General features: G+C 38.4%; 1 protein-coding gene across 1 annotated transcript; it reads right to left on the reverse strand.

Annotated features, from left to right (window-relative positions):
• Positions 1 to 26,676, reverse strand: GTF2A1 (general transcription factor IIA subunit 1). Its single transcript, XM_032691420.1, has 9 exons — positions 26,417 to 26,676; positions 19,216 to 19,317; positions 17,308 to 17,515; positions 15,235 to 15,299; positions 13,041 to 13,116; positions 11,917 to 12,050; positions 10,703 to 11,023; positions 8,572 to 8,661; positions 1 to 4,523 (listed from the first exon to the last, which is right to left on the reverse strand). Exons 1-9 carry the CDS (start codon positions 26,444 to 26,446, stop codon positions 4,416 to 4,418), a joined length of 1,134 nt encoding a protein of 377 aa, XP_032547311.1. The 5' UTR covers positions 26,447 to 26,676; the 3' UTR covers positions 1 to 4,415.
• Positions 26,677 to 26,758: the final 82 nt, after the last annotated feature.

The raw sequence follows: 26,758 nt of genomic DNA on the forward strand, positions 1-26,758 counted from the left end.
CATTTTTAAATAACATCTTTAATTAAAGTTTTTGCAAAGGCAAAATATTAAACTTAAAATAGGTCTTAGTACATCAAAATACTAAGTTCTCTAATCGTATTCCAAGCATGGCCTTTGAAACATAATATCCTGTATATCACAGAGGAGCAACCTTGATCTGCAATTGTACAGAATGAATTTTACAAACATAATAAATATATTTACCCCCTTACACATAACAGTATATGTACAACAGCAGTTGACAATAGTAGCTCAGAACAGCAAAAAAGGATAGTCCCCCTCTCCATAATCTACTGGTACCCTATGCACTCTGGAACATGTCTCATTGGATGACTGTACATACAGCTAACCCAAGGTAGTTCTTCCTGTTTAAAAAAGCTCCTTTTGTTCCACAACGTCTAATCCACCAAATAATAATTAAAAAACACACTGCATGAACTGCCTGAAAAAAAGTAGACAACATGGAAACCAATGTACTGGTTTTTACATATTTCCCAACCAATCACAGCAATGGGAAAAACGAGACTTTAAATGCCAGACACCAATACAGAACAATATGCAAGTTTCTTCATCTTGTATAGTCACTGATCTCAAAGTCTGAGAAGAACTCTGATCTCAGTCAGGGGGGTGTGGGTGGGGTGGGATGGCACACAGTAAATTCCACAATGCTGTGTAAGGCAGCCCAGTATCAATCCAGTGTGTGTTACCGTAAAACCATTGTTCACTTCCTGGACATCTTATTGCATTCTATTAGGAAGCTTTTGCATTGGGGGAAATTTTGAGGGGCTTTATTGTTTTTAAAGGAGCTTTTACAAATTGAAGAGATTGAATCAATATGAACTTTAGTTAACAAGGTCTCTAACTCCTTCACTGAAATTAAGAAACTTTACTCTGGTAGTGTTATGTGGTGACATAATTACTGCTAACTGTCAAGTGGTGGAATTATTTTCACAGACTAAATGAAGTTTAACACTCCTAATTGTGCAGCAGAGAGATAAGAAAACATTTATAAAAAATCTGTTACATGACACAACATGTTTTTTGCTCTCTTCTAGAAAATGTGCTTCAGAATCACGTATCGTTCTTGGAAATAAATTCGGACCACAATTATCACTTTAAACAGTGTTTTGGAAACTTAATGATGTTCAAATGCAACTTGTGAGTACAATGCAGGAAACAAGGAGTATGAAGCCTCAAAGAAATCTTGTCACTATCCAGCAACTGAGGGGGAATAAAAACATATTTTATTTAAATAGTCCAATATAAAGTTCCTTATGTGACTAAATTCTCTATTATCTTCTTAAAAGAAAACATATTTCAATTTGTCTTCCACTTAGATGTTTTTAAATAATTGCACACACTAAAACCCAACAGAACTAGAGCAAAAAAGTTGCTTTTCTGATTGAAGCACTGCAGGAAATTTACTCTCTCAAGAATCAAAAAAAGTATTGTCATACTGGCAAAACAGGTATTCTGCAAACTGAAAAGGCACAAGACTCAATTTTGCCCAGTTGCTCTACAAGTTTCCACCAGCCATCATGGTTATAATTATGAAATTATCTTTCCCCATTTTTTCTATCATAAAAAGGTGCTCCATTATCTGTGCAAATTTTAACATAAGCCCTCTTGAAACCATTAATTGTTTCCATTAATACTGAACTATTTAAATTGAAAAAAACCCAACAACAACAACAAAAAAAGCTATTTCTAAAAGGGGGAAAAATTCATTTAATAACTATGAACATGAGAATCCCTTGCCCTCTGAAAGGAATGGTCTCTTTTGAACCTAATGAAATGGTCTGTTCAGTTATATTGTTAAAACCATGATTAAAAATTCAAGTACAATAATAAAATTAAGCAAACTACATTCTTACAGCAAGCTGCTACAATAAAATGAAATTAAACATGCTTTTTGATTTAAAAAAAGGAACACTTGATGTAGCGATAAGAGCACAGATTGGTATGTGCATGGTCTGACTGGCTTTCCCAAAACTTCACAGATATTTGTATTTGAAGACAAAACTTATCTGAAAAGCATACCATACAATTAGCTTGCAAGAGACTGTGCGAGTTCAGAAAGCTTCTAACATCCTTCAGAACAGACTAAGCTTAATTACCTTTAAAGTTCAGCTACCCCTTAAAAATAAATAGAAAGGCGATGCAGTTTCTAGCATACGTATGTGGGTGAAAAATATAATTAAAACGTATGAAAACAAAGTGTTGTACAATTGATCTGGGTTCCAGTAGTACAAAAAGGAATCTATAACTAAAAGGATATTTTTTTCCTTTGATTGGTTTGGCTGTGCAGCATTATGGGAATTTTTCTGAAGTCCGCTACTTAAGACTTACTGGTAACAGACATGGAAAAGGTGAGGGAAGGAATTCGTTGGTATATTATTGATTTCCTTGCAGTTGTACATAGAAGTGTCAACAGTGGTAAAAAAAATAAAATATCTGCTTTGTTCAGAAGAAAGCAAACACTGATCAGTTTGAGATACCTTGAAGCCTCAAGCTAAAAATGCACTCTAAATGATGATTCCACTAATAAAGAATTAATTAAAAAGAATCATCAATTAACTTGTCATAAAGCTTAGGAACGTAGATGACTTTGTAATAACCACATGGCTCCAGACATAGCCTACAGGCAGTTTTAGTCTGTATCAATAAGAACACAGATGTACAAAATCACAGCAAAAGAACCTCTTTACAATTTGTTGTGATTTTTCTATGTACTATTGAGACTACAAATGCACTTGGAGGCAAATAAATAAGAGTGAATAAAAGTTACATACTGCTAAAATATGCTTGTGATTTCGTTAAATGATTCAGAAGTTTCATTCTCAAGCAAAAATCAGAATTCATGTCTGCTTCTCAAAGTCTTCCCTAATTTACTCAAAATTATCTTTGCAATGTTCTTTTTTCATAATCTTTCCAAGCACCCAATGAAACACAAAATTGTTTTTGAAATGGTGAGTTTCTGAAGTATAATGCCCATTCCCTCTCCTTTTTCAAAAGTAACTGCATTTGCAAAAGCAGAGTTTGCAAGAATGACCTATGCACAAAGACGAGTTGTTCACCTTCTGAGGAGAGGAAGGGAAGGAGGGGAGGAACAACTTCATTGCTTTTCACAAATTTAAAAACAACCAAACAAAACGAAACCAAAACAACCAACCAAACAATAACAAAAAATGCAAGTGAAAAAGTGACTACACAAGGTTTAGTGCATCCGACCGCTTGATTTTCTGTTACCAAGACAGTCTAAAGATACTCTAACAAAATTTGTGTTCTCAAAGTTGTGCAGCTCTCTTCATGAAATTACATGCCATCTGGAAACTTTAGAGAGATTAACTGCGGCAGGTAACTTTTGGCTATACTTTTTAGTAAAGCAGATCCTTGATTAAGAGTTGCAGCCAGGAAGTTAGAATTTTTATACAATTTTCTATATCAAAAATTTAGTCATTCCTGTGGTCTGTTGAATTATTTGTGGATGTGTGGACTAGACACATAGTAAGCAGATAAAGGAATGCATCTATTATGGCATTACCTACACTTGATTCAAAAGGTCTCCAAACCCTAAGAAAAAAAATAATTTAAAAAAAGAATCAATGGAAACTGTTATTTGCTTCAGTTCAGTGATGCTGAACCACCACGAAACAGCAAGAATATAATCAACAAGTTAAGCAATCTTTCATCAGGGAGGACCTACAGGTGCCTAGAAACTGAAAAATGAAGCCCTAAAAATCTATTGCAATTAAAATTAAAATAATTTTGAAATATAAGTGATCATTTTACCATTTTGTAACTGCTAGGAACAACAGCCTGTTTATGGGGAACTGCATTGAAAACAACAAATAGATATAATAATTAATGAGCATATCAGAATTAAAAATATTTTCCTTATACAAGTTATTTAAAATTTAACACCTTAAGTCTTACCCTTCTGTACAAAGCTTGCACGCAGTTTAAGTAACATTCTGACCATCCTCACTACCAAAAGGAAGTGTTCAAAGCAAAGATTTGTACACACAATAAGCATTTTCAGATTAATAATCTATTAAAGGGAATAGTTCCTTCAATCAGTGGAAGAAGTATTTTAAAATCTGAAATCAAGGGGGAGGGGGACAAAGCCTTACATGCTAAATACCAGCTGTAGGTACCTGTATGTAGAATTGATAATTAAGGTATTCCTAACACACAAAACCAGCTCCCAGACAATGCTATAGCTGCTACAGTCCATGGCTTGCTCATCTGAAGTAGTGTCTTTGTTGCCACATTTTACCTTTGTTCCAATACTTTTGTTTATTTCTGATGTGTAGACACACATTTTGATTGGAGTATACATCCAAGTCTCAGCCTTTCCTGCTTTTGATTTTTTTCCTTTTACAGGGAGTTCTTTTGTTTTGTCTTTTAAAACTTCACCATTCTGCATCCCCAATGGCTTTGGAAAATACATAATCTCTTCCATTAAGATTCATGATGCCATCTTTGAGATGAAATTTCCATTTGTTTTTACTTCTGTGAATCTAAAAACAGATGGAAAAAGTTGAACTATTACTCTGCATCAGAAATGGGTAATAATGTATAATTATAAGGGTGGGAAAAGATGGAATAACTACTATACATACATTACTAAGTTACTATAAATATGTTGAAAATCAATTGTGCATTGTTTTTGGTTTTTTTTTAATCAATGGCAGCAACTGTCACAAAACCATGCAAGCACAGAGACACTTCAAAATCCAAAGCATAAAGCACATTTTTACAGGTTGCTGGAAAAGAAGAATAAAGATATATCCACCTCTGATGTTTTAATTTGATTATCCTTGATTACAACAGCCATCAAACTCTACTTGAAAGCTAGAAATCCTTATTTCAACCACTGTAACAAAAAGACTGATGTTTTAAAACAGCCCTGAAAGGCTAAAACACTAAGTTTTGTTATTTGTACCTCTTATCTAACTTCTATTCTGCATGAAAACTAGTTTAGGTTATGTATATATAGATGGCAGGCCTACTTAAACATTCCACTTCTAATCTGAAGCGTTGACTCTGGATTTCTGAAAGTTAAGTTTTGGTTAAAAGGCAAGTGGATCATTTATAAGGTTTTTAGTCTGAAAATCTCTATGGTACAAAACACACAAGCGAGGTGAGGGTCTCTTCCCCCACGTAACAAGTGATAGGTCAAGAGAAAATGGCCTCAAGTTGCTTCAGGGGAGGTTTAGATTGGATATTAGGAAAAACTCCACAAAAACCATTGTCAAACATTGGAACATGAAACATTGCCCCAGGAAATGGTTAAGTCACTATTCCTGGAGGGATTTAAAAGACATGTAAATATGGCACTTAGGGACATGCTTCAGTGGTGGACTTGGTAGTGCTGGGTTAACAGTTGGACTTTATGACCTTAGAGGTCTTTTCCAACCTAAGCAATTCTATGATTCTATACATAGTAATGTTATATTGTAAAATTACTCTTTAACAGCAAGTCTGTTCCATGATTTACATTTCAATTCTCATTGTAAAGAATCAATGAGAAAAGTAGTATCTCCAGTATTGGGAATGAGGCCTGAAGCTTCAACTTTAAGCTATAGTCTTTCCAGTTAAAATACTGGCCCCTTTAAAGTTTTGTTTAAAACAAGTTTGTAAGATTAAGCTGGGAGATGACTTCAACTAATTGCAACAGCCCAAGAAATACTAGGACAGAAACCAAAAAAAACCCATTCCAATGTTTACCAACCCCTCCTGTGAAGAAATTCCTCCTGATGTCCAACCTATAGGTTTAATTTAAAACTAAAGGAAGTTGAACAAAATTCAGTCTAAAGTTCAAGGAGTAAACTTCTGGGGAAAAAAAATTTAAAAACCCCAACAAAACAAACAAACCATCACATACTGTAAGAGTAGAGCAGACAAATACTTGTCATCTACCAAAAACGTCATCAGAAAGAGCAAAAGATCACTAGTACAATTAAGTAGCAGTACAAGATACTCAAAGAACTTTAACAAAGCTGAAATGCTGTCCAAAAGAGGAAAGATTACAATAAACTTTCACAGACAAAACAAAAATGCAATTAAGCCTGTCTAGAAAAAGTTAAGAAAATTTCACAAAAGGTATAAAACCAGAAAATCCTTCTGCAATTTTCATTAAGCATAAGAAGTCTCCCCATCTACTCTTAGCGTTGTAGGAACAATAAAGTAGTACTAGCACAGATATGACCATATCACTCAATTAATTATTAGTAATACTGCTTGGTCTGTTCTCACTTTAAGCTAAAAAAAGTAAAAAAAAAGAAGTCAGTGGCAAAAGTCAGCAAATAAATGAACAAGGAAAGGTCTGGCTTATATATGCTATTTGCTCTACCAAATGGCATTCAACAAAAAACCCTCACCAGAAGCATTTTAGATGCCATGAGGTAAGAAGGAAGATCCTCAGATGGATAAGTAACTGAATAAAAATGGGAAAACAAGGGTAAGAACATTGTTTTTACAGTGAAATGAGATCATTTCAGCAAAAGTTTGTGCTGGCTGGAGTCTGCAGTTTAAGAACTCACTAAGCATCTGGAAAATGACAAAACGTCATTGATGATACAAAAGAACAGTCACTGAAGAGCTGCAGAACAATGTTACTGTCCTTACTGGTGTAATAAAACAGTGGTGGCATTCAATGTACATGAAGGCAGTAACAAGGGAAAAAAATTATTTCAATTTACATGGACAATAAAAATGATGGGTTTGAGTTAACAATTAAGTCAGGTACGAGATCCCAATGTTCTAAGACTTTTCCATGAGAATATCAGCTGTGTTCAGCAGGGTCAAAAGCATACATGAATTATTGCAGAACATTGCAAATAAATGGAAAGTTCACCTGCGTTATTAATAGTTCTGATCATCCCTCAACCTTATCTACCCTTACCAAATAATATACAGAAAAATAAAACATCTGGAGAATGAAAGTAAGAACAATAAAGTGTTTGGACACCTGTACAAATAACAAAGCAAAGTGTAGTTCTGATTTCAAAGAGATGACTGAGGAGCATTACGATGGTCTGCAATACCATAAACGACACCAAGAAAACAAAAAGGCAACACTGTTTAGAACTAAGAGGTATTATATGAAACTAACAGGCTTAAAAACTATGTGATTCTCCACACATCACACAATGCATGTATGAAACTTCTTGTCATAAGAGGGTTTTCAAGGATTCAAACATAATCAAAATAATTTCTGACAAATAAAGGAAAAAATTCTCTGCTGGTCATTGATAAGAAGCCACTATCTCTTCCTCAAGAGACAGTTTACAGAAGGATGGTAAAATGCTCTCTACATGAGCATTGCTACCTCTCTGCTCTTATCTCATAGTTCCAGAGGCATCCACTATCAGCTGATTCAGGATGCTGGGAAGGAGCGATCTCTGCTCAGATCTGAGCTGATCTTGTGTAGTTTAGAGACAAACAAATCAATGACTGCTTGATAAGAGATGAAGTCCTTTCAGAGCATGTGGCACTGGAGGTTAATGATGGACACTATCCCCTACTGAGTTCCTATTCTTTTAAGAGGGTGAGTATTTCAGGGTAGTTCCTGTCACTCAGCTTCAGCAGCTGCCAACAAGCTTTCCTGACTGCTATTCTGAGATCCCTCACTATCCTTACAAATTGCCTCAAACCAAACAGTTTTGGATTACAGTCTGGAGGAGACAGATGGCTGGGATGTAGATACTGATACCACTTTTCTCTGTCTTCAATTCTCAGTTGGATCCGATGGCAAGTCTAAGCAGAATCTGGGCATAACTGAAGATTTTCTAAGACAGTCATTCTTTAAAACATAAGAGTTTTTATTCAACAACCTTATGGCTTTTTTTCTGCTTTAAAAAGGATCCTTATTTATCATAGTCCCATTAATCTAGCACAGGAAAAGAAAGAAAATCCACACTGAATAATCTTTCTGCATACTACCTCAGCCAAAACGTGTCTGATCCTCTAGACACACTTTAACAAATTCCAGGCACAGATGAATCCTTGTATATTCCAGGGAAAACATGCAAGAATTTACTAATTCCAGAGGAGGTAAGACAGTTCAGCAGAATTCAAAGCAAAACAAACACAAACATTCTGTATTGCCATTTTGTATAGCACAATGCATAACACAGAAAGAACATTCTCCTCTGGTAACTACTCTATCATCTAGAAGAGGCATTTTTGGTGATCAAGGAACAGTCTTCCAGAAGTCTAAATCCTAATGCTACTTTTTCTATTCATAGCCACAATAAATGTACAAAGTTGTAACAGTTCATCTCTCCTGAGCCCAGAGGCCTTTCCTTTTCATTAAAGGGTACAAAAAGACATGATGAAGAAAAATAAAATGCAGCCAAGTTTTTCTAAGCTTTACTCATTACCAAGTTTAGTACAAACATGCCACATAAACTTGTTTTAAAAACAATAATTCTTTCCAATCGTATTGTAATCTTTACAGATCTACCTGTACTTAACAGTCACAAAGATATTACTTTAAAAATTATTACTTGATAGGAAGAACAGAGAAAGTAGAACTCTTGGATTCTGTTTTGTAAAGATTACCTTATCGTACTGGCACACAACAACATTTTCTGTATCAAACAGTTCTTGTCCATCCTCATCACTCACATCATCTTCACTGTTCAGAGGCTCCTGAAACAAACACATGCAAAAAGTTAGGATGTTTAGCAAGATTAGAGCTCCTACTTTGATTACAGAGCTACTAGATGATTACTTACATGAGGCTACAGTCAAGTCTATGAACTACAGGACCTAATATGCACCTGAGGTTGGGAATATTAGGCTTTCCAGTAGAGTGCTGAGGTACATACATTTCCTTCCTACCCTTATTCCTAAGAAGATTACCAGTTTTAGTCTGAGACTCCAGTGTCCAGGCCAGATTCTGAGCACTGCAGCCTTCTGTCACAATAATTCTTGCTCCTGATGTTTGCAAAATTTCTTCACAAAAGTATGCAGATTTTTATTTTCCTAAAGCATCTAAGCAGCGGAAAGGTGATGTTAGTCACATCACTCCCTACATGCCCTTAAAAATAAAAACTCCATGGCTTATTCACATTTGTGTACCACAAATGAAAACAGACTTCAACATACACAGGAAATTTTTACAAGGGGGGGAATGCTTTAATATGATCTTGCATAGACACACACAAAAATAACTTCTCCACACCTTCTAGAATGTATTTTCACGTCCTTAAAAATTAATTTTATTTTTTTCTTTCTGCTAACACACTGTTCCAGCAGAAATTTAGCAAGATTTTTTCATCCCATGTCAATAACACCTCAAAAGCTAAAACAACCTCTACTAAATGCAGAGCAGTAAGTCTGCTGTACAATCCTCATCTTCCCCACCTACTCCCAAGTACATAAGCTAAACAGAGGAGATGCTAGTGAGAGAAAGTGTACTAGAGGTCCTAATTCCTTTCAAAGTAATGCTATGCTTAACTGACTTCAAAAGCTTTAAGTAACCAGTCCACACAAAGTAGCTGCTGATGAGTAAAGGAAGCAAAAATAACAGATCTCTGGCATGCTGATAATGAAGTCTTGGCATATAAAAAAAATTTCCTCAAGAATGCTAGCATTAAGTGTTAAAGAACATCTATTATTTAAACATGATGACCTATAAAGCAACTGTTAAAACATTCAAACTGACATCAATGCTGATCAATATAATGGAAAAATGATGTGAACCCAACAGTGTTAAGACACCACCGTAAATATACTACAGAAAACCTGATTTAATTCCTCAATAAATTTACAAGTTTGACCTGAATATCCTGCATGGGTTACTGTGAAATACTGCTCATATTGGCATTTTAAATGGAATCTAAAAATAATTGGAAAAGTTGTAGAAAACTCTGGAAGAAATCTGACAGTTCAAAATGCATTTTAGAGACAGATTTAGGGAGTGCCAGGCTTCCTGTCAGAGATTAAATATCAGTACTTTTAACTTACTGGTACCTGTCTGCCCCCTACCCCTTTTTTTAAGATTTCTTATTCTTGTGGAGCTTTTTGGTGCAACACACTTTCTAAGAACCACTGGCTCAAGTCCATAATCAAGCAAATTCGAAGTCTAAATTAAGCATATATTAAGAATGCAACAATTCATTCCTTTTCCTATCTACTGATTTTATTAAATCAAGGTCAGATGTGTTTCTAGTAAATGCTTTATAATCAAATTTGAGTTGTCAAGCTTGTTCTAGTGCAACAGAATGCAATGGAATAGCCAGTGAGATGCAGGTCAGACCATATTTGTTGGTCCCCTCAGTGAACTAAATATATGCTCTCTTTTTTGTCAATCTTCTTAACACCTTGATTTTATATGCACTCAGTCTCAAGTGGAGTTGACTATTTCTGTTTGCTCATGCAGGTTTCACACTTCCATGACTGACCTCTCCATGAAATGAAAAAATATTACTGATAAAGTTTTTAAAATGGCCTCCATGACAGCTCACAGTCCCCCTTGCCTTCCTCAGCTGCATTTCAAGGTGCTTTACTAATACACACCACTTCCACAACTTCAACATAGGAAATAATGAACCTTAAGTACAAGGATAAAAGTTATATTCTCAAAAGTATTGAAATATAGTATTATTTGAAACATTTTTCTTTAAAATATTGACAAAAAAATTTAAATGAAACAACTGTGCTCCAGTCTTCTGAAATAACAGTTTACCTCTTCAACTTGGCCATCTTCACCTCCATCTTTTTCTTTGTCTTCCTCTTCATCATCATCGTAGTCTTCTTCCTCATCTTCTTCTTCTTCAGATGATGTGTCCCCTGCTCCATCAACTTGGAGAACAAGTGGTGCTTGTGGTTGTGCCTGTTGTTGCTGTGGTTGCTGCTGACCAGCTGCAGGTATCTGTGCTTGAGCTGGTGTAGGAGCAGCCACTGTTGTAGGTATGACTTGTGTTTTATTTCCTGTAAACAGGATCTGCTGAGGCTGAATAATCACTCCTGTCTGCTGGGAAATCCCTCCAGGGAGAGGAGCCAAAACCTGATGAAATATCATTGCAAGTACTGTGGCTGCTAACATGACAGACGACCACATCACTTACTCAAACAATCAAGGCACATCAATTTGATTTGCACTAACTAGAAAAAAGTTACAAATATTCCACCTATATCAGATACATAGTTTAAATTATAATCACATACCTTTTTTCACTAGTAGGTATTTGTTTCCTACATTTTGCATTGCTAAATTTGAGAAAACCTACTGTCTATCCATTGTAAAACGCTAGCACTACTACCAGAGATTCCCAAGCACAGTAGAGGAACATCTTTATTCAGGTGAAAGATCATTTTAAAAAACATTCTTTATAAAAAAAATATAACTTGAAATTCTCTACAAATTGTTATCCATGCTGAAACTGCAGAACTGTGACACTATGCTAAATTCAATGCTTTTACAGTCTGGACACACAGTTGTCCTTGTAACTGAACAAAAATCCTTGTAAAACACACTGTATTCACTACTAAAATAACCAAGGGGCATGAAGGTGCGAATTTAGGTATTTTCTTCTGTGTGTTATGGGACTTGAAATAATTTTAACCAATGATCACATTTTTACATATAGTACATAGACTAGGATTATGCACACAATATAATTATTGTCATCAGAAGATGACCAAGAGAAATTTTAAACTGCAGCCAGTCAGTATATGGCAAGAATAAAAGTGACATTGAAAACAACATTTCAAAATGAGTCAGTTAAAAACAAACAACCAAACACAGAGAAACTCCACACCACACTTTTATATTTTTTTTAGATATACCATTTCTGACTGTGTTCTATTTCAATTTACTCATAAAAATGCAAGCCTTTTTAGTAATTACTACTATGGTTTTTATCTTTCAACTGTACCTATTCAAAAATTTTCCTTTACCTGCTGAATAACAGGTGCTTGTACTCCCCCAGGCTGCATTTGTGGTATGACCTGCTGCTGTAGAACAACCGGCTGCTGTGGTTGAATTATATACTGAGCTCCATTTGCAGTTCTAACTACTTGGAGGATCTGACCTGTAGTAAAATATCAAATTAATCAAATGTACAAGTTCACTTTTTAAATGATCTTAGTCTAGAAGCTTGTTTCCTGGAAGAATACCAATGACAATTAAAAGAGAAACATTAAAATGCTTCGCTTTCATCAGTGAAAAGATACTATGCTATAGTAACTGTGCCAGAAACAAAGAATAGGGTTGTTTACCATGTAAATATGATCATGGGGTATGCAATCCAAAAATGCATTTACTTTTGCAAGTCACAGCCTAATCCTTTAACATAGCATTTTTAAAGCTCCCACCTGTATACACACCTGATGTTTCAAAAGACAGATTTTACAGCGAGAAAGACAAATCAAACAAAAATAGGAATACACAGGTATTCACAATGCAAAAATTCTCTATCCACTGCTAACACCAAGATATTTCCAGGGTCCTGTAAGATGATGTCCTTTCCTCAGAATTTTTTCCTTCCAATTACATTTCAAAAAATTACTCTGTGTATAACTTTCTTTGCAGTATTAATGTGCACTTGCTTTTTGGGGAAAAAAAAAAAAATCTATCCTTACACTTCTTGTCCACTTCTCCTTTCTGTTCCCATAATACCTGTACTTGATTTCCTTTCATTATCCTTTAGCTTTATTACCCTTCATCACTTCACAAAATACGTCCAAGACGTATAGCCTGCAATTCTGAAAAGCAAGAGCTAAGATACATTCCAACATTAGTTTTTCATATTTCTAATGAGAAAGGTGGAATAAGAAAGGAAATTAAATTACATAATCTTGAACATTATACATTTCCCTCAGAGACAGATTTCCTGTTCTCCCTCCAGAGCAAAATGTCAAGCCCCATTTACTGAAATAGTTAAATATATCTGAAAGATGGGACTACCACTACTGTAAGGGTGGATTACTCGATTCTACTTTTTAACAGTAAAAAACAAAGTAAATCCCAGATTTTCTCCCTCCCAAGCACCCTCTAAACTATTCTTTGTTCTCAATCTTACCTGAATTTGTAAGTATCTGCTGAACTGGAGTAACACCAGCAGGGAGAGCCAACGTAGCTGCAGTAGCTGCAGCACTCTGAAATAGCAGAAAAGCTTTTTAACCACAAACATTATTGCCAATGTTTCATCTCACAACTTACTGCCTGTACCTTTTTATTGCTGTTTACAATCTTTGCCTGCCAGTTTCTGGCATACATTATACTAATTATAAAAATTATTTTCCTTCTTTGTTAATAGGAGGAAGGCTGAAAAAAAAATCACTAAGTATCACACCCTAACCCTAACTCCATGGGGTTTCGGGGTTTATCTGCAAGCTCAGCAGATTTTTTTTTTTATTCTCCTCTGCCTTCTCTACTAATACAGTACAACACTGTGTGGCTCATGTGGCAATTTTAGTTACACTTTTTCAGTGCAGCCAAGGATATGGGCCTAAAAATCTGAAGAAATGTAAGATACTGAAGCAATGATTACTGAAGCAATGATTACGTTCGCCTGTTGCATTTTCACAGGGAGTAGTAATCAGGTTTGCACTTTTCTTCATTCTGTAAGTGATTTGCATTTCAAGTCCACATAACATAGCTCTTTTGAGTGAATACACACATACTGTGTATTGGCTGTTCACAGAACGACTAATTTTTCTCTCAAGACAGCTGATTCAAAGAGAAAGTGAAAGACTTTCAATGGGTAATGATTTGAACCTGCAAGGATACTGAATTCAAACGCAATTATGGGAGCTCCAAACACAACAATCTGCTTTAAGTCCTTAACTCCCAGAGGGCAATGGACTTCTCCAGAGGCCTCTCCATTTCAAGAGTCTAACTTCAGCTGCCTGTGGAAAAGCCTCCCTTTATAAGAGAACCAGGGCTGATTACACTTAGCTACTGAATGGATTTAAACTTTATTACTGGGCAGAGTGCATACTTCCTGTTTATAAGAAACAGGATCTTCCCATACTGGCCGGTCAATATAATAGTTACAACTGCCAAAATTAGAGATCACCAAGCAAAACTGAAGTGTGCTTCTATGGATCCTCCATCCCAGACAAAGACAGATAAGTAAACTCTCATTCTCTGCCTTCCAAGGTGTTCACAGTCTGTCAGATCCACTGTTTTATATCAACTTAAGTGTTTCTAATAAACACAAATAATATTTCAAAATTTATTGTGACCATTTGCTGAACAGAAGTCCCCTGTGGTCTACAATTCATCCACATTTTGACAGCAGCAGAGTTAAAAAAGCTTGGCATACTTATTTTTGCAATACCCCTCAACAACATCTAATTGAGACAGGAAAAAAAGTATTTTACTGTTGGACTTGAAAAGTTACAAATCCCATTGTAATGGTTGTAAAACAGAAAAGAAAAACACGAATGTTTATGTGCTCTCAACCTCTGGATACATCAGGCTATTCAAATAACAAAGTTCAGGTTCTTTTCTGTAGCAAGATCAGCAGATAATGAAGAAGTGAATGCTAAGCAAGCCGTTGTACTTGAAAACTTATTGCATTGTGAAATTTTGTTCCATGGGCTTCCAGTACAGAACTGGTAAGAATGGAATTAATTCCAGTCTTAATACACATATTTAACTTATATTAGCTGTTCTTCTTATGGCTTGCAAACAATTTATTTTTCTTTTCATTAAGCCAGGGAAATTAAAGCAAGAGAAGATAATTAAAATTAACCTCTAGAGATATAAACTGCAAGAAAAGGGTAAATGACCAGACTCAGCTTTATATACTGTCACAAAATTAGTGAATCAAATTAATGTGACCAGCAAAGATCTATGTGAAATGCTAAATCATATCTCACTTGAGATAAACTTCAGTTTCAGAGTAGTCAATGGTATTTCCTGCACCTAGCACATACAGTATGCTTGCATCAGTTAGTGGTGGTGTGTTGTTATAAGAGCATATCATCATGCATACCAACAGTACTCCAATTTCTGATTTAAAAAAAAAAGTTTCGGTTAAAGCAGAGGATCAAGGTAAGTCCTAGATTTGTTATCAGAACTGACATCATGGACTACTACTGATCCCAGACTGTAAGTGCAGCCACAAAACTCAAAGATGGCAGAAAGCTTTGGCAGTGTGTCTTAAATTACTTTTAAGCATCTGATGACCAATACCAGTTTATTATTTACTCAAAAAAACTTGCAAAATGACAGTGCATGCCTGTATAAACTTCTGCTTCTCTTACCATGCCTGATGCATTCATGTGTGGTATCAGCTTGGAATCTGGCACAATAACCTGTTGCTGAGGTGCTGGAAACAAAAAACAGCATTTAATGAAAAATACACAGTCTGCCCAAAATAACAGCCAAGCCAGAGTAACTTAGAAAGAACATCACCCAAACATCCATCACAAAAACAACTACTAAGCAATCTCTGATCTTATTTTTACTCTCAAGACAATATACAACAGCAGGTCTGAGAAGTGATATGACTACTTTGCCTTTACAGATCTTATTTCAAGGGCTTCAGTTACCTACTCTGAATCTAAGTAAAGCAAGATTTAAAATGTATTTCTGAAATTAAAGGTATTAGTGAAATGTTGAGAAACTTGATGATGTCCAATATCACAGTTCTTCAAAAACACCAACTGAAAATAGTTAACTCTTAAAACAGACTTAAGCGAGGACTGTTGCAAGATGAAGAGTAACAGGATGCTGCAGCTAGCTTGAGTTACAAGCAGTTAGCATAGCTGTTAGCTCATGATTTTCACTGTCTTCGTGTAGCAGAAGCAGATGAAATGCAATCAACTACCTGTCCCACACAACAAAGCAGTTTTGGTGTGCTAAGGGAAGCAGACAGCTAAGCTACACAAACAATCAGTTGATCATCCAGAAAAACAAGTGCCTAAGCCTATGGAACAAGCAAGCTGCTGCTGCTATTAGCTGTGACAGTAAAGTAAAAAATGGCAGAGTAATTTGAATGAATTAATCATTGACAAGCTATTCTCCATCCAAACCCCTAACAAAGGACACTTAAGAATACTAGGGGTAACAGAGTTTCTGGAAAAGATTCTGGGATTGAAAGCCCTGCAACCCTGCACCAAGATCTGAGGGAACCTCTCCAAGTTTCAGGGAATCCAAGGAGGGCAAAAGAGCTTAACAAAATCTCATGAACCTGTGCCAGGACCACACAAAGCACAGCAGGATCACTCTGATCTCTCCCTGTGACTGCAGCAGGTCATGAGAGGAACTACCATTTCCACCATGGAACAGGGAAGTCAAGTAATTCATAAAACTGCATGTCTGTGATTAAAGTGCTCTGATATCCTAATTTCATTTAGCCTCCACACTGTCACTTGGTCGTAAGCCACAACTCTTGGCAACAATAAATTGGCTTTAAGTGTGTTACTATAGGTAGGATCTTACTGTACCTTAAGAAAAACCCCAAGAGCATGGGGGCCTCCTGGTCAGTGGAGGGAACCTAGGTTGGCAAAGTCGCGGCTCCTCCGCGAAGGGGCCACCAGAGGGAGCGGTGAGCAGCTGCCTCAGGCTCTGCCACTGTCCTCTCTCGGCAGACACTCCCAGAGCCCTCGGAACCGCAGGTTTAGAGGTCTTAATCTCAAAATTAATTTTATCCCAACATTAAAAACTGTGTAGCCAAAACACAAAGTACTATAAGAAGAAAACAAGCTATCAACCCCCTTTCCCCCAAAAAACTAAAAAAGTGCCCAAAACCAACCACAAAAAAACCCCACACAACGGTAAAAAAATGCCACAATAACCGGTTCTAGTCACATTAGTTGTATTCTGTGTGAATATATGGTGGTTGGGTTTTGGTTGGTTTTTGGAGGGGCAGGGTGAGAAATCAACTCATATATATATATATATATACACACACACACACACATAGACTATTATACAAGCATTTTTCATGTCCTAGTATTGAGTTACGCTTGACAATGGTTTTTTTTTTTAAATAATTTGCTCCTAATTACTTTTTTACTTCATGACTAAACTGCCAACTGCACAAGTATATTGGCTTGAACTTAGAGTTGATAATGGAATTTTGAAAGTCATGTGTTCTCAAAATATGTTATGTTGTAGGAGACCAAGAAAATTCAGCTTTTCCAAAATCTTCTAAAGAATATTACTTAAAACAAATACCAAAATACTTTTTACCAAGACAGCTTCCTTGACCCATTAAATAGAGCCAAGTAGAAAGACTGAAAGGTTTCCATCCTGTCCTAGATTTAGAATATGGTAAGGAGTTGGACTAACTTCAAAGTCTTTTGCCAGAGAGTTTAGAGATTAAGTCTGACCTTGCTGAGATGCTGGAATAAGGACCTGTTGTGGCTGAGATTGCTGCTGCACAGTTTGCTGTGGCTGAGGTTGTGTGTGATGGTGGTGGTGATGATGCTGCTGTTGCTGCTGCTGCTGTTGCTGCTGTTGCACCTGCAATAAAAGCTGCTGCTCTTCTGAATGGAAGCCATCTACAGCCTTGGACTGCATCAGCTTGTTCTCCCACAGCTAGTTTGGAAAAGGAAAGAGAACTATCTGTGTACAATTTTTACTCAATAGGATTTGTAACAACATAATGACAGCAATCCAAAATTGATTTTGTTTTCACTGTTTATTTTGTGCAGTCTACTTAGTTCAAAAAGCCTTTAGGCAAATATAGACCGGAGAGATAACTCCATAGAGGTAATGTTTTAAGAAAAGGAGTTAAATATCCCCTCTCAGTCCAAGCTCAAGCTTTTATATTCTTTATTTTTTCCATGTGTGGAAGATTCATAACAACTCTAATAGAAGCATGAATAGAGATAAACTGGTAACTTTAAATAAGCCTTCAAGTTTTCCACTTCCCTATATTCTTTCTTTCTTTCTTACCTCTATAATCACAAAAATAATTCCTTTATTACAGTTTTCCTCAAGACATTTCTTCTTGGAACTCCTCAATAAAAGCTGCTTAAAAACTACTGCCTTGTAACACATTTCAACAGAAACTACCAGCATACCTAAGATACTGCTTCTCTACAAGCATTTACACAGTTTCTACCACAGTATCAAATTCAGCTTCTCCAGCCCTACAGTTCTTTATGTCAGCTGATGTGTCTCCAAAGGACAGTCACAGATGCAAAAAAGCACTTCTTGCAAAAAGACAGCAATGCAAGTATTTCTAATACATCAGAGTCAAAAAGACTACAGGCACCTGGGACTCATGACTTCCAAGTCTGCTTAGGGTTCCCTTCCCCTTTAATACTTCATTTTCCTTCTTGTCTCTTTCCTCAGTCTTTTCTGACATCATTTGCTGAACACAGATGTGTCACAAAAAACCAAAGTGCTTTTTTTATAGTGCTCACTGCACTTCCACCAAGAGAGGTCATGGTCTCATGGAAAAAAAAGTCTTTACCTGTTTCTGTCTAGTCAAATTCAAAATTTGTTTCCTTTTCCATCCATTTTTTAATACTTCAAAAATACTGTGAGTGTGGGACACTACACTCTCTGAAGAAGCTGAGACAAACAGGATCTACTTTTCCAGTTTGCTTTATTTCTTTTGGTTGGCTGGTTTTGTTTTGGCTTTCCCCCTGTGTTTTCTCTTCCCCTTCGAATGGCTTCTTTCACTCAAAAAGAATTTGAAGAAAGCCATAGAAGACCCATTAGCTCAGGTTTAACATCCTGCCTTTATTTTGGACTCTTGAAAACAGCTCAACCTCACTCTGTGTAAAAATTCTGAATCCAAGAGCTTGACAAAAGTGTGATGAATACAATGTGATTTATTATGTACCACCTGCCAAAAGACAAGATTTCTGTAAACCACAAACCATACATCCAAAAATCTGACAATGCATCCAACAATGCAACTCTTCTTCTTCAGAAAGACAAAAACATCAAGCAGAGCAGACTTTTTTTTTCCCTGCAGAGAAACATTAAGAGCTGTCTGTCTCTAAAACAAACATCTTCCCCTTTTTTAAAGATACAATGTTTTGGGGACCAAAATAACACTAAATTCAGATGCCTGCTGTTTTCAGATTAGGGAAAGTAAACAAGGTGAGCAAACCTCTCTATACAGCAGTGTAATTCAAATGATAAGGGACTACAGATATGCAGATTAATACAATGCTTAATTAACTAAATTATTTCTAGTATTTCTACTGTGTACAGTAACCAGATTTGGAAACTAACTGCTGTATTAGTGTATTAAAAAGAACTTTAAAGTTGCAACTTACAGTTTTGAGTTCCATAAGAACCTGTTCATCCACTCCTTCATCCAGAAAAACTTCTCTGACATCATTGATGACATCTTCAATAACAGACCTGTACAATTTAGGCTTTAAAAAAACCAACAACTAGTCAGCACTGTTTTGAAAGAAATTTATGACTTTAAAATAAGATTTCCTCACATAAAAAAAATTCTGAAAACTGCATTACAGAATACACTGCATCTTTCCAAGTGACTAAAATATCCAAAGAGGTATAAATAAGCAAGAACAGCTCAAACAAGGTGAAAATGGAAGGGACTACTCGTGACCTCTTGTGATATAACTACAGCACAAGTGTTATCAAGCCATGAGGAATATAATTCAAAACAGAGAAGACTGTTTTCCATTCAGTCAATTTGTTTTCTGCTTGCAAATGTAGATACTGAATATGCAAAAATACTTGCATGTGTGCAAAATACATCAAAGAACATTAAGAATTCAAAAACATATTAGGCAAATACAGACAAAAAACTTGTTAGTGCTTGCTAGTTTAACAGGTACCAAATATGGCTCAGAATGATCTTGAGCTGAAAACCACTGAAGGCCCAAAAAACTGGAAGCATTCACGTGCATATCCTGTTCTTCCTTACACATCTGTTTACAAAAACTCTTGCAGACAGGATATTAGGCTAGACAGATTTCTGTTTTCAATCAGTAGTTATGCTTTTATATTACAAGGTTTTCATGGGAAAGCATTACAAATACGTTATTATTCTATTACACTGATTTCATGCCTAAACTATCAAAGATAAAGTGAATTATCAGTTCACTGTAAGTTGCCAAAAGAAGTTCTGGAGCCTCCATTCCTGGATACACTCAAAAGCCACCTGGACATTGTTCTGGGTAACTGGCTCTAGGAGGCCCTGCTTGTGCAGGGAGGTTGCAAGAAGGCCTCCAAATGTCCCTTCCAACTTCAGCCATTTTGTGAATTTTAAAATGAAGGTACCATTTAAAACAGAGAATGTAAACACTTAAACTTATCAACTAAAGCTCAAAATTTAATTCATAGGACCATACAAAATTGTATTGTGCATGTGCTGTACCTTTTAAACAGTACAGGTAGATGTCTCTTCCTATGTAAGAACCTCAACGGGATTTTGGGTGGGTTTAAATATCTGTGCTATGTAATTGCAAGGTAGCACTATGAGCTCTAAATTAGGGTTGATCAATCTGTAGCCTGTGAACCATATACATGTCACTGACAAAGGCTGCTCCTTGGGCTGGGCATACACCAATTTTAAAATGATCTGAAAGTAGCTACAACTTTCTCCTCATCCCTCACCTCCTCAACCCCATTCCCTAACTTCCTTAATGACGCTTCCTTAAATCCCTAATGATGCCACACACATCAGATACATTGTATACATGCAAAACAATCATCCTGTACTGGTGCAGTGGGTTTGGCACCCCAAGAAAGCTGTGCCTCCAATGCACACACGGGAAACCTGCATCAAGCAGTTAGTGCAGAGGTGCTGGAACTACACAAATTTACTGCATGCACTTGAAACATTTATTTTGTGCATGTATAGTTGCTTAATGCATTCCAGAAGTGTTGAATTTGTTGCAGACATGCCCAAGATTATACTGCACACATTACAGAGATGCTATGCCTAAGTTACAATGCAAGGAGAAGAGCAGCACATGATCTACTAGTCCACAAAAAAGTTGAGTGGCCAATAAGCACAAAAAAAGAAGTTGAATCTCTTTGCTTTAAAATGTGTGAAAGAAACCAAAAACAAAATCAAAAAACTTTAAAGAAATGCATTGAGATTACAAGGGGGTAAAAAAACCTATTTGAAACCTGGAACTAAGCAGTCTGATGGCTGCTTAGTGCATTATGTCCTTACTGTTTAAAACAAACTCTTCATAGGGGCACGCTCAAGTGATTTTTCTTACAAACCATCATCCCAAAATAACACCACAGAAAAAGAAAAAAACTCAACAAAACTCAACATACCACTCTATGCTACTGATCACTTTGAAGCTTTAAAACATGCTGCTGCAAATCAAGTAACTGAAATGCTAGAATTCATCCTTCTGTTACTTGTCACTCAAAAAAAAATTCAGGCTTCAAATAACAGTGTAAGTTTGCCATCCTTTACAATTACTTTTCTACATTTAAAGCACCTATGTCCAAAACTCAACTGCTCCAAAAGAGACAAAACATGCCACACTGTATGCTTACTTATCCAGGCTTCAAATACTGCATTAAATGTGCTTACAGACATTGAAACAGACTTCCAAAGCCAGACTACTCTTGAGTGCTAGTATTTCAAATCTGTGTAGTAAGTAACTTAGAAATACCAAGCACCATTAACAGGATTATTTTTCCACTTAGATTTAATTCATAACAGATGCAAAAAGACGTTCTACTTAATAACATTAAGTCCTATTATTTCTATAATTAAACAAATTGCATAAAGCTTATGAGATTCAACTAGCACAGAAATACTACTTAACCTATTCCATATATTGCTCCTTATTATATTAAAAGCATCTGTTCCTTAATGCCAAAACCACACTCTGCAAATAAACATGCTTAACCTCAGGCACATGAGTTACTTTACTTAAGTCAAGAGAAATACCTGTATGCCTGAAATCACAATAAAAATTCCTGCAGGATGCAGACCACATTTTCTCCTTTAATTCTTCTCTCCTTAAACCACCTATTAGGTCCACTTTTCTAACAAAACAGATTTTACACAAACAGGCCCTAATAATTTCCACCAGTAGATACCTCCTCCTATTCTTCACAGTCAGGCATTTTTGTAAGGTTTATTCACAAACCTCCTGAGTCTGTAAAGCCTCATAAGAAAGATATCAGCATTCAGATACAACAAATTGACTCTACAGTCCAACAGTCTGTTTGGGAATTTCTTTTATTCCCTGTGTAATAAGAGAAAAAACAAATTCAAGCAGATAGGAGTTTCTAGTGTTCAGTGTTAGCTTAGCAAGACAGCAGAGAGGCAGGTTAAGAGCACAGGTGTTCACTCTGCCATTGTTGACACAGCATCCTTCTCCACTACTTCCAGCAGCCAAAGCAAGCAGGTAAACAAAACAGGACAGTCCTGCAGGGTGCAGTGAGTCAAGAGCCATGCATGTTAACAAGCCCGCAAGCAGTTTGTACATGCATGTACTTCTCTGCATTAGCCACACAGGGCACTGGATCTAAACATGGTTCAGAATTTTCAGATGCTGCTCTGATCACATGATACACTCATGGCTACATGATTAGAAGGAAAGGAAGGGAGAAGAAAGTATCTGCACACTTATAATGAAACAGTGTCTGATTTTATCTTTACACATTCACATAACACCAGGAAAAATCCTGTCTGGTTGAAAACATTCTCTTCTGTACACTCCAACTGAGCATCCAGCCCAGGTGGATGCAACATCTTCCACAGCAGGAGCAGTAATGCCTTAAAGAGACATTCACAGTGGAATTTTGAAGAGTATCACAGAATGCTCTTTTCCTACCTCAATAGGCATACCCAGTAAAATTACAAAACAGCCTTAAGCTCCAGTCTTTAAAAGGAAGCACACTGTATTGTTTTAGATATACACTAAGTGTTGGCTTTAAGCATTATTTATATGATGCTCAAGCTGTTTATATAAGCCATCTAAGACTCTGGAGTTGGATGACAAAATTATTTTCATACACTGTTTACTCAAAAAATAAACATGGTAATACAATTACTGAATAAGTCTAAAGATGGGATAGCAGGTGAGCTTTCCAATAAATTCCCGCATTCACTCAGAGAAAGCAGTGAGAACAAATGGAGACTTTAAAGATTGCTATTAAAATAATCATGTTTTCATCTGGTTTATATTAAAGTGTCTCCCTTGTAAAGAGTACATTGCTGTAAACTTCAAGCTCTTTTAAGAGTAGAATACTCAAATCACTCTTCAATAAACACTATTCCAAACACTTACTACAGATAAAAGACAACAATTAAAATTCCTGATTTATTAGATACAACCACAAACACATAGAAGAGATTTGAAATCTAGTATTTCCCCCTCTGGGAACATAAGGAAATGATTATATTTCACTTTCCTTGTGCATCTTGTAAAGAAAACCCTGAGTATGGTGAGACTGCTACACATGCACACACACTCCAAACTGAGGAGCAAGCTATTTTAAGAAACACCACATGCCTTTGGGGGCTTACACTTCCTACATTCCTTCCATTTCAAGGGTACAAAAACTGCAATTCTTTGTAATTATTATCACAACACTTGGGATTTCAGCAGTTTGGGTTTCCAATCATGTTATGGAGAGATATGCCACAGCATGCTTTGTGCATTTGACAGCAGTTTGCTCCCGGTTGCTTCTGTAGCTCTCTGAAACACTGCTAATCTTTCTCCCAGCCATGTAGTTACTGCTGTAAGCTGGCCATATGCAGCTAGAAGAGCACACTGTAAAGGTAACTTGTCACAATTACATCAAAGATGTGCACAGAAAGAAGTAACATGTATATATCTACAATGCAAGCACTACAATCTGAGCTTTTTTTTACGTTGTCGTGGACTTTTACAAAAAAATTTCTTTTGCCACCCTCAAAATCTGATACTGCATATAACTGTTTACATTTATACTTGTCCTTTATTAGGGAGAACAGATTTCTAGCAGTTCAAATTTGACAGGATGCTTATGCAATGCTACTGACATATTAGGCTCCAAGTCCAGCTTCCTAAAGCCACCTGGCTGCAGCATTTCAAAATGTTCCCATTCATCTTTGGCAACCCTCGGGTAAGCAGTGTGATCTTTGCTACTGAACGAGACCTGAATTTGACAAAGCTGACCAAGCACCATTGCAAGGTTTTAGAAATTAACTGAAAATTAGCCTAAAGTATACCTAATTGAAGCAGGCTCATTTTAAGCTTGGCTTTTGCTAATCCAAACACAATGTTCAAACACTGACACCTTTCAAGAGAACTTTACAGAACTTAGGACGGTACAGAAATACAGCCAAGAGAAAGCAAGTCTTAGTAAACTGTTGAGTGAAAGACATTTACAAGTACTCTGGAGATTATGCAACATATATATTTTTTGCTGTTGAGTACTAACTTGATCAAGAGAGAGAAGCAAACCCTCTAATTTACTACACAGAACTAGATCGCTTTCTTGCAATAAAAAAAAATGAAGCCAGAAGCTTATAAACAGAAGGACAAATAACAGATTCAGATCACACACATTCAGTATGCATCTTACACATCATCTGTGTAACAGATGACTACTTTCCTAAAATTTTCTGATACAAAAGCTGACAAAATATCAAAGCAAAGATGTTTCTTTGCAGTTGCATGACCCTAACTCACAGGTAAGTCTGTAAAATTTCAGCTTTGGAAATTAGGATGCTTTGCATTTTCTTTTGTATAATATTCTGCAGTATACCAAATATTGTAATGAAACAAAGTGTTAGTGAAAATTCTAAAACCTCTACTCTGCCTGGACTGTAATAAAATATTAGTACATCTTAGTCACCAGAAACGCACATAAATCATTGAGTAACAGGAACCCATGATCCATACACAAAACTAATATTAACATCACTTTTAGGATGACAGCTGTAGTCAGACCTTGGCAAAGTGCCATAAAGTAAGTACTACATCTCTCCTGGATATACTGGGTAAGAACCGTTTAAACACTACTTTCCCCACACAGCAGAAAAGCTACTTCGAAGACCTTACAGGAGCACAAGAACGTGTGCAAGCTGCGTGCTACTGACAAAAAAAATAATCACAAAAATCAAAAAAACCACTAAAACTCAAAGACGAACAAAGAAGAAAACGAAAAAAAAAAAAAAAAGGTAAACATATTCAAATGCAGGAGGGGATGAAAACTGTCTTTGTACAATGCGTAAAAGCAAAGGAAAGCCCATTTACACCGGCTGGGATACACCCCCGCCCGCGCCGGAGCCGGCAGAAAGCACCACCGCCCCGCAGGCCGGTAACGACGGGCTCGAGCGGCGCGGAGGGAAAAGAAAGCGGTGGAAAAGGCCGTTTGGGATCCGAGGGACAAGCCGCCCGTCTCACAGCCTCCGCCGCGGACGCATGCACCTCCCAGCCCGCGCTCCGCGGCTCGCTCCCTATTTAAAGGCTGATGTGGTGTTTAAATGGAGAGGCGGTGACGTGGGGCTGGAAAGCACCTTCCCATCCTAGCAGAGTCTATATTAGAGAGCGGCAATAGCTCTATATAAACAGGGCAGCCACAGGGAGGAGGAACACAAGGAGCAGGGAGGCAGAAAGGCAGGGGGAAGCCATGATGGATCTGAGAGCCACAAACAAGGGGGCCGAGCCCGCCGCCGGGACGCCGGGTTTGTCTCCTCCAGCGCTTCGGGGCGGGGGTCGCGGCCGGGGGCGCGCCGGGGAGCGGAGCGGCGGCCGGGGGGTCTCGGTGGCAGCGCAGGGCTGTGGGACTGCTTGTTGCAAACCTCTGTGAGTACAAGTGCAGCAGCGAGCCACCCGCCAAGGTGCAGAAAGCACGAGAAGGGAACGGGGGGGGGGGGGGACAGATCTGGGGCTTTTTTTTTTTTTTTTCTCTCTTTTTAAAATAAATACTGCCTCGCTCGCCAAAGGGGAGTTGAGGGCTTTTCGCCCGGCTTAGCCGATCCGGCCGGGCTGGGATAAGTGCTTTTCAACCATCGTCTCCTTCGTACAAAGCAACATAAAATGGCTCCAGCGGAGCCCGGGCGGGCTTCCCCGCCACCGACACCGCAAAACCGAAACCTGGCTCGGGCGCCCCTTCCCCTCGCCTTGGGGCGGGCGGCAGCGCCCGCGCTCCTCCGGCTCTCGTCCCTTCGCCGGGCGGCTCCCGCCGGCGGCGCCCCCCGCCCGCCGGCCCTTCCCTTCCTTCCCTTCCCCTGCCCGCCGGACCCCCGGCCTCCCCGCGGGGCCGTCCCCGGGCCTCCGCCCCGCGCCCCCGCTCCCACCGCCCCGCTCCCGCCGCCGCTCTCTGCCCGCCGCCGGGCGCCACAAGTTGGCTCCGCCGCGGGGGCGAGGCTGCCCCGCGCCCCCCGCCGCCCCTGCCCGCCGGGGGCCGGGACCGCCCGAGGCGGGCGGCGGGAGGGGAAGGGAGCGCAGGGGAGGGGGGCGGCGGGCCCCGCAGGCCCCCTCCGCCCGCGCTGCCCCCGGGGCCCCCCTCGCCCCCCGACCCGGTCCTTACCACGGGGTTTGTGTTAGTCGAGCTCGCCATGTCCCGAGCCCCCCGGGACGCCCCCAACTGCGGGGGGGAGTCACCCCTAAAACAATAAACCTGCCCGGCTGCGTCCCCCCAACGCCCGCGCGTCCCGCCCCGGCTGAGGGGCGGCCCCGCGGCCTGTGCCGGGCTCGCTCGCGGCCCCGGGGCTGCAGCCGCCGCGCTGCCGCCTCGCCCCTTTATATAGCGCGAGCCGAGCGCTGCGCGAACGGCCGGCGAGCGGGGGAGCGCGCGGGGGGGGGGGTAGGGGAGGTGCGAGGCACCGCGAGAGCTGCCGCGAGACCGCGCCGGGCCCGGCGGCGTCACGTG

The sequence above is a fragment of the Chiroxiphia lanceolata genome, chromosome 6, assembly GCF_009829145.1.
Source record: "Chiroxiphia lanceolata isolate bChiLan1 chromosome 6, bChiLan1.pri, whole genome shotgun sequence".
Classification (NCBI taxonomy): Eukaryota; Metazoa; Chordata; class Aves; order Passeriformes; family Pipridae; genus Chiroxiphia; species Chiroxiphia lanceolata.

Bases quoted from the DNA above. Each gene is read 5' to 3' on its own strand.
- GTF2A1 (XM_032691420.1), bottom strand. From the start codon at position 26,446: ATGGCGAGCTCGACTAACACAAACCCCGTG. The intron at 19,318-26,416 runs GTAAGGACCGGG...GTTTTTTTAAAG, and splicing joins CGACTAACACAAACCCCGTG to CCTAAATTGTACAGGTCTGT. The intron at 15,300-17,307 runs GTCAGACTTAAT...TTTTGTTTCCAG, and splicing joins TATTCCAGCATCTCAGCAAG to CACCTCAGCAACAGGTTATT.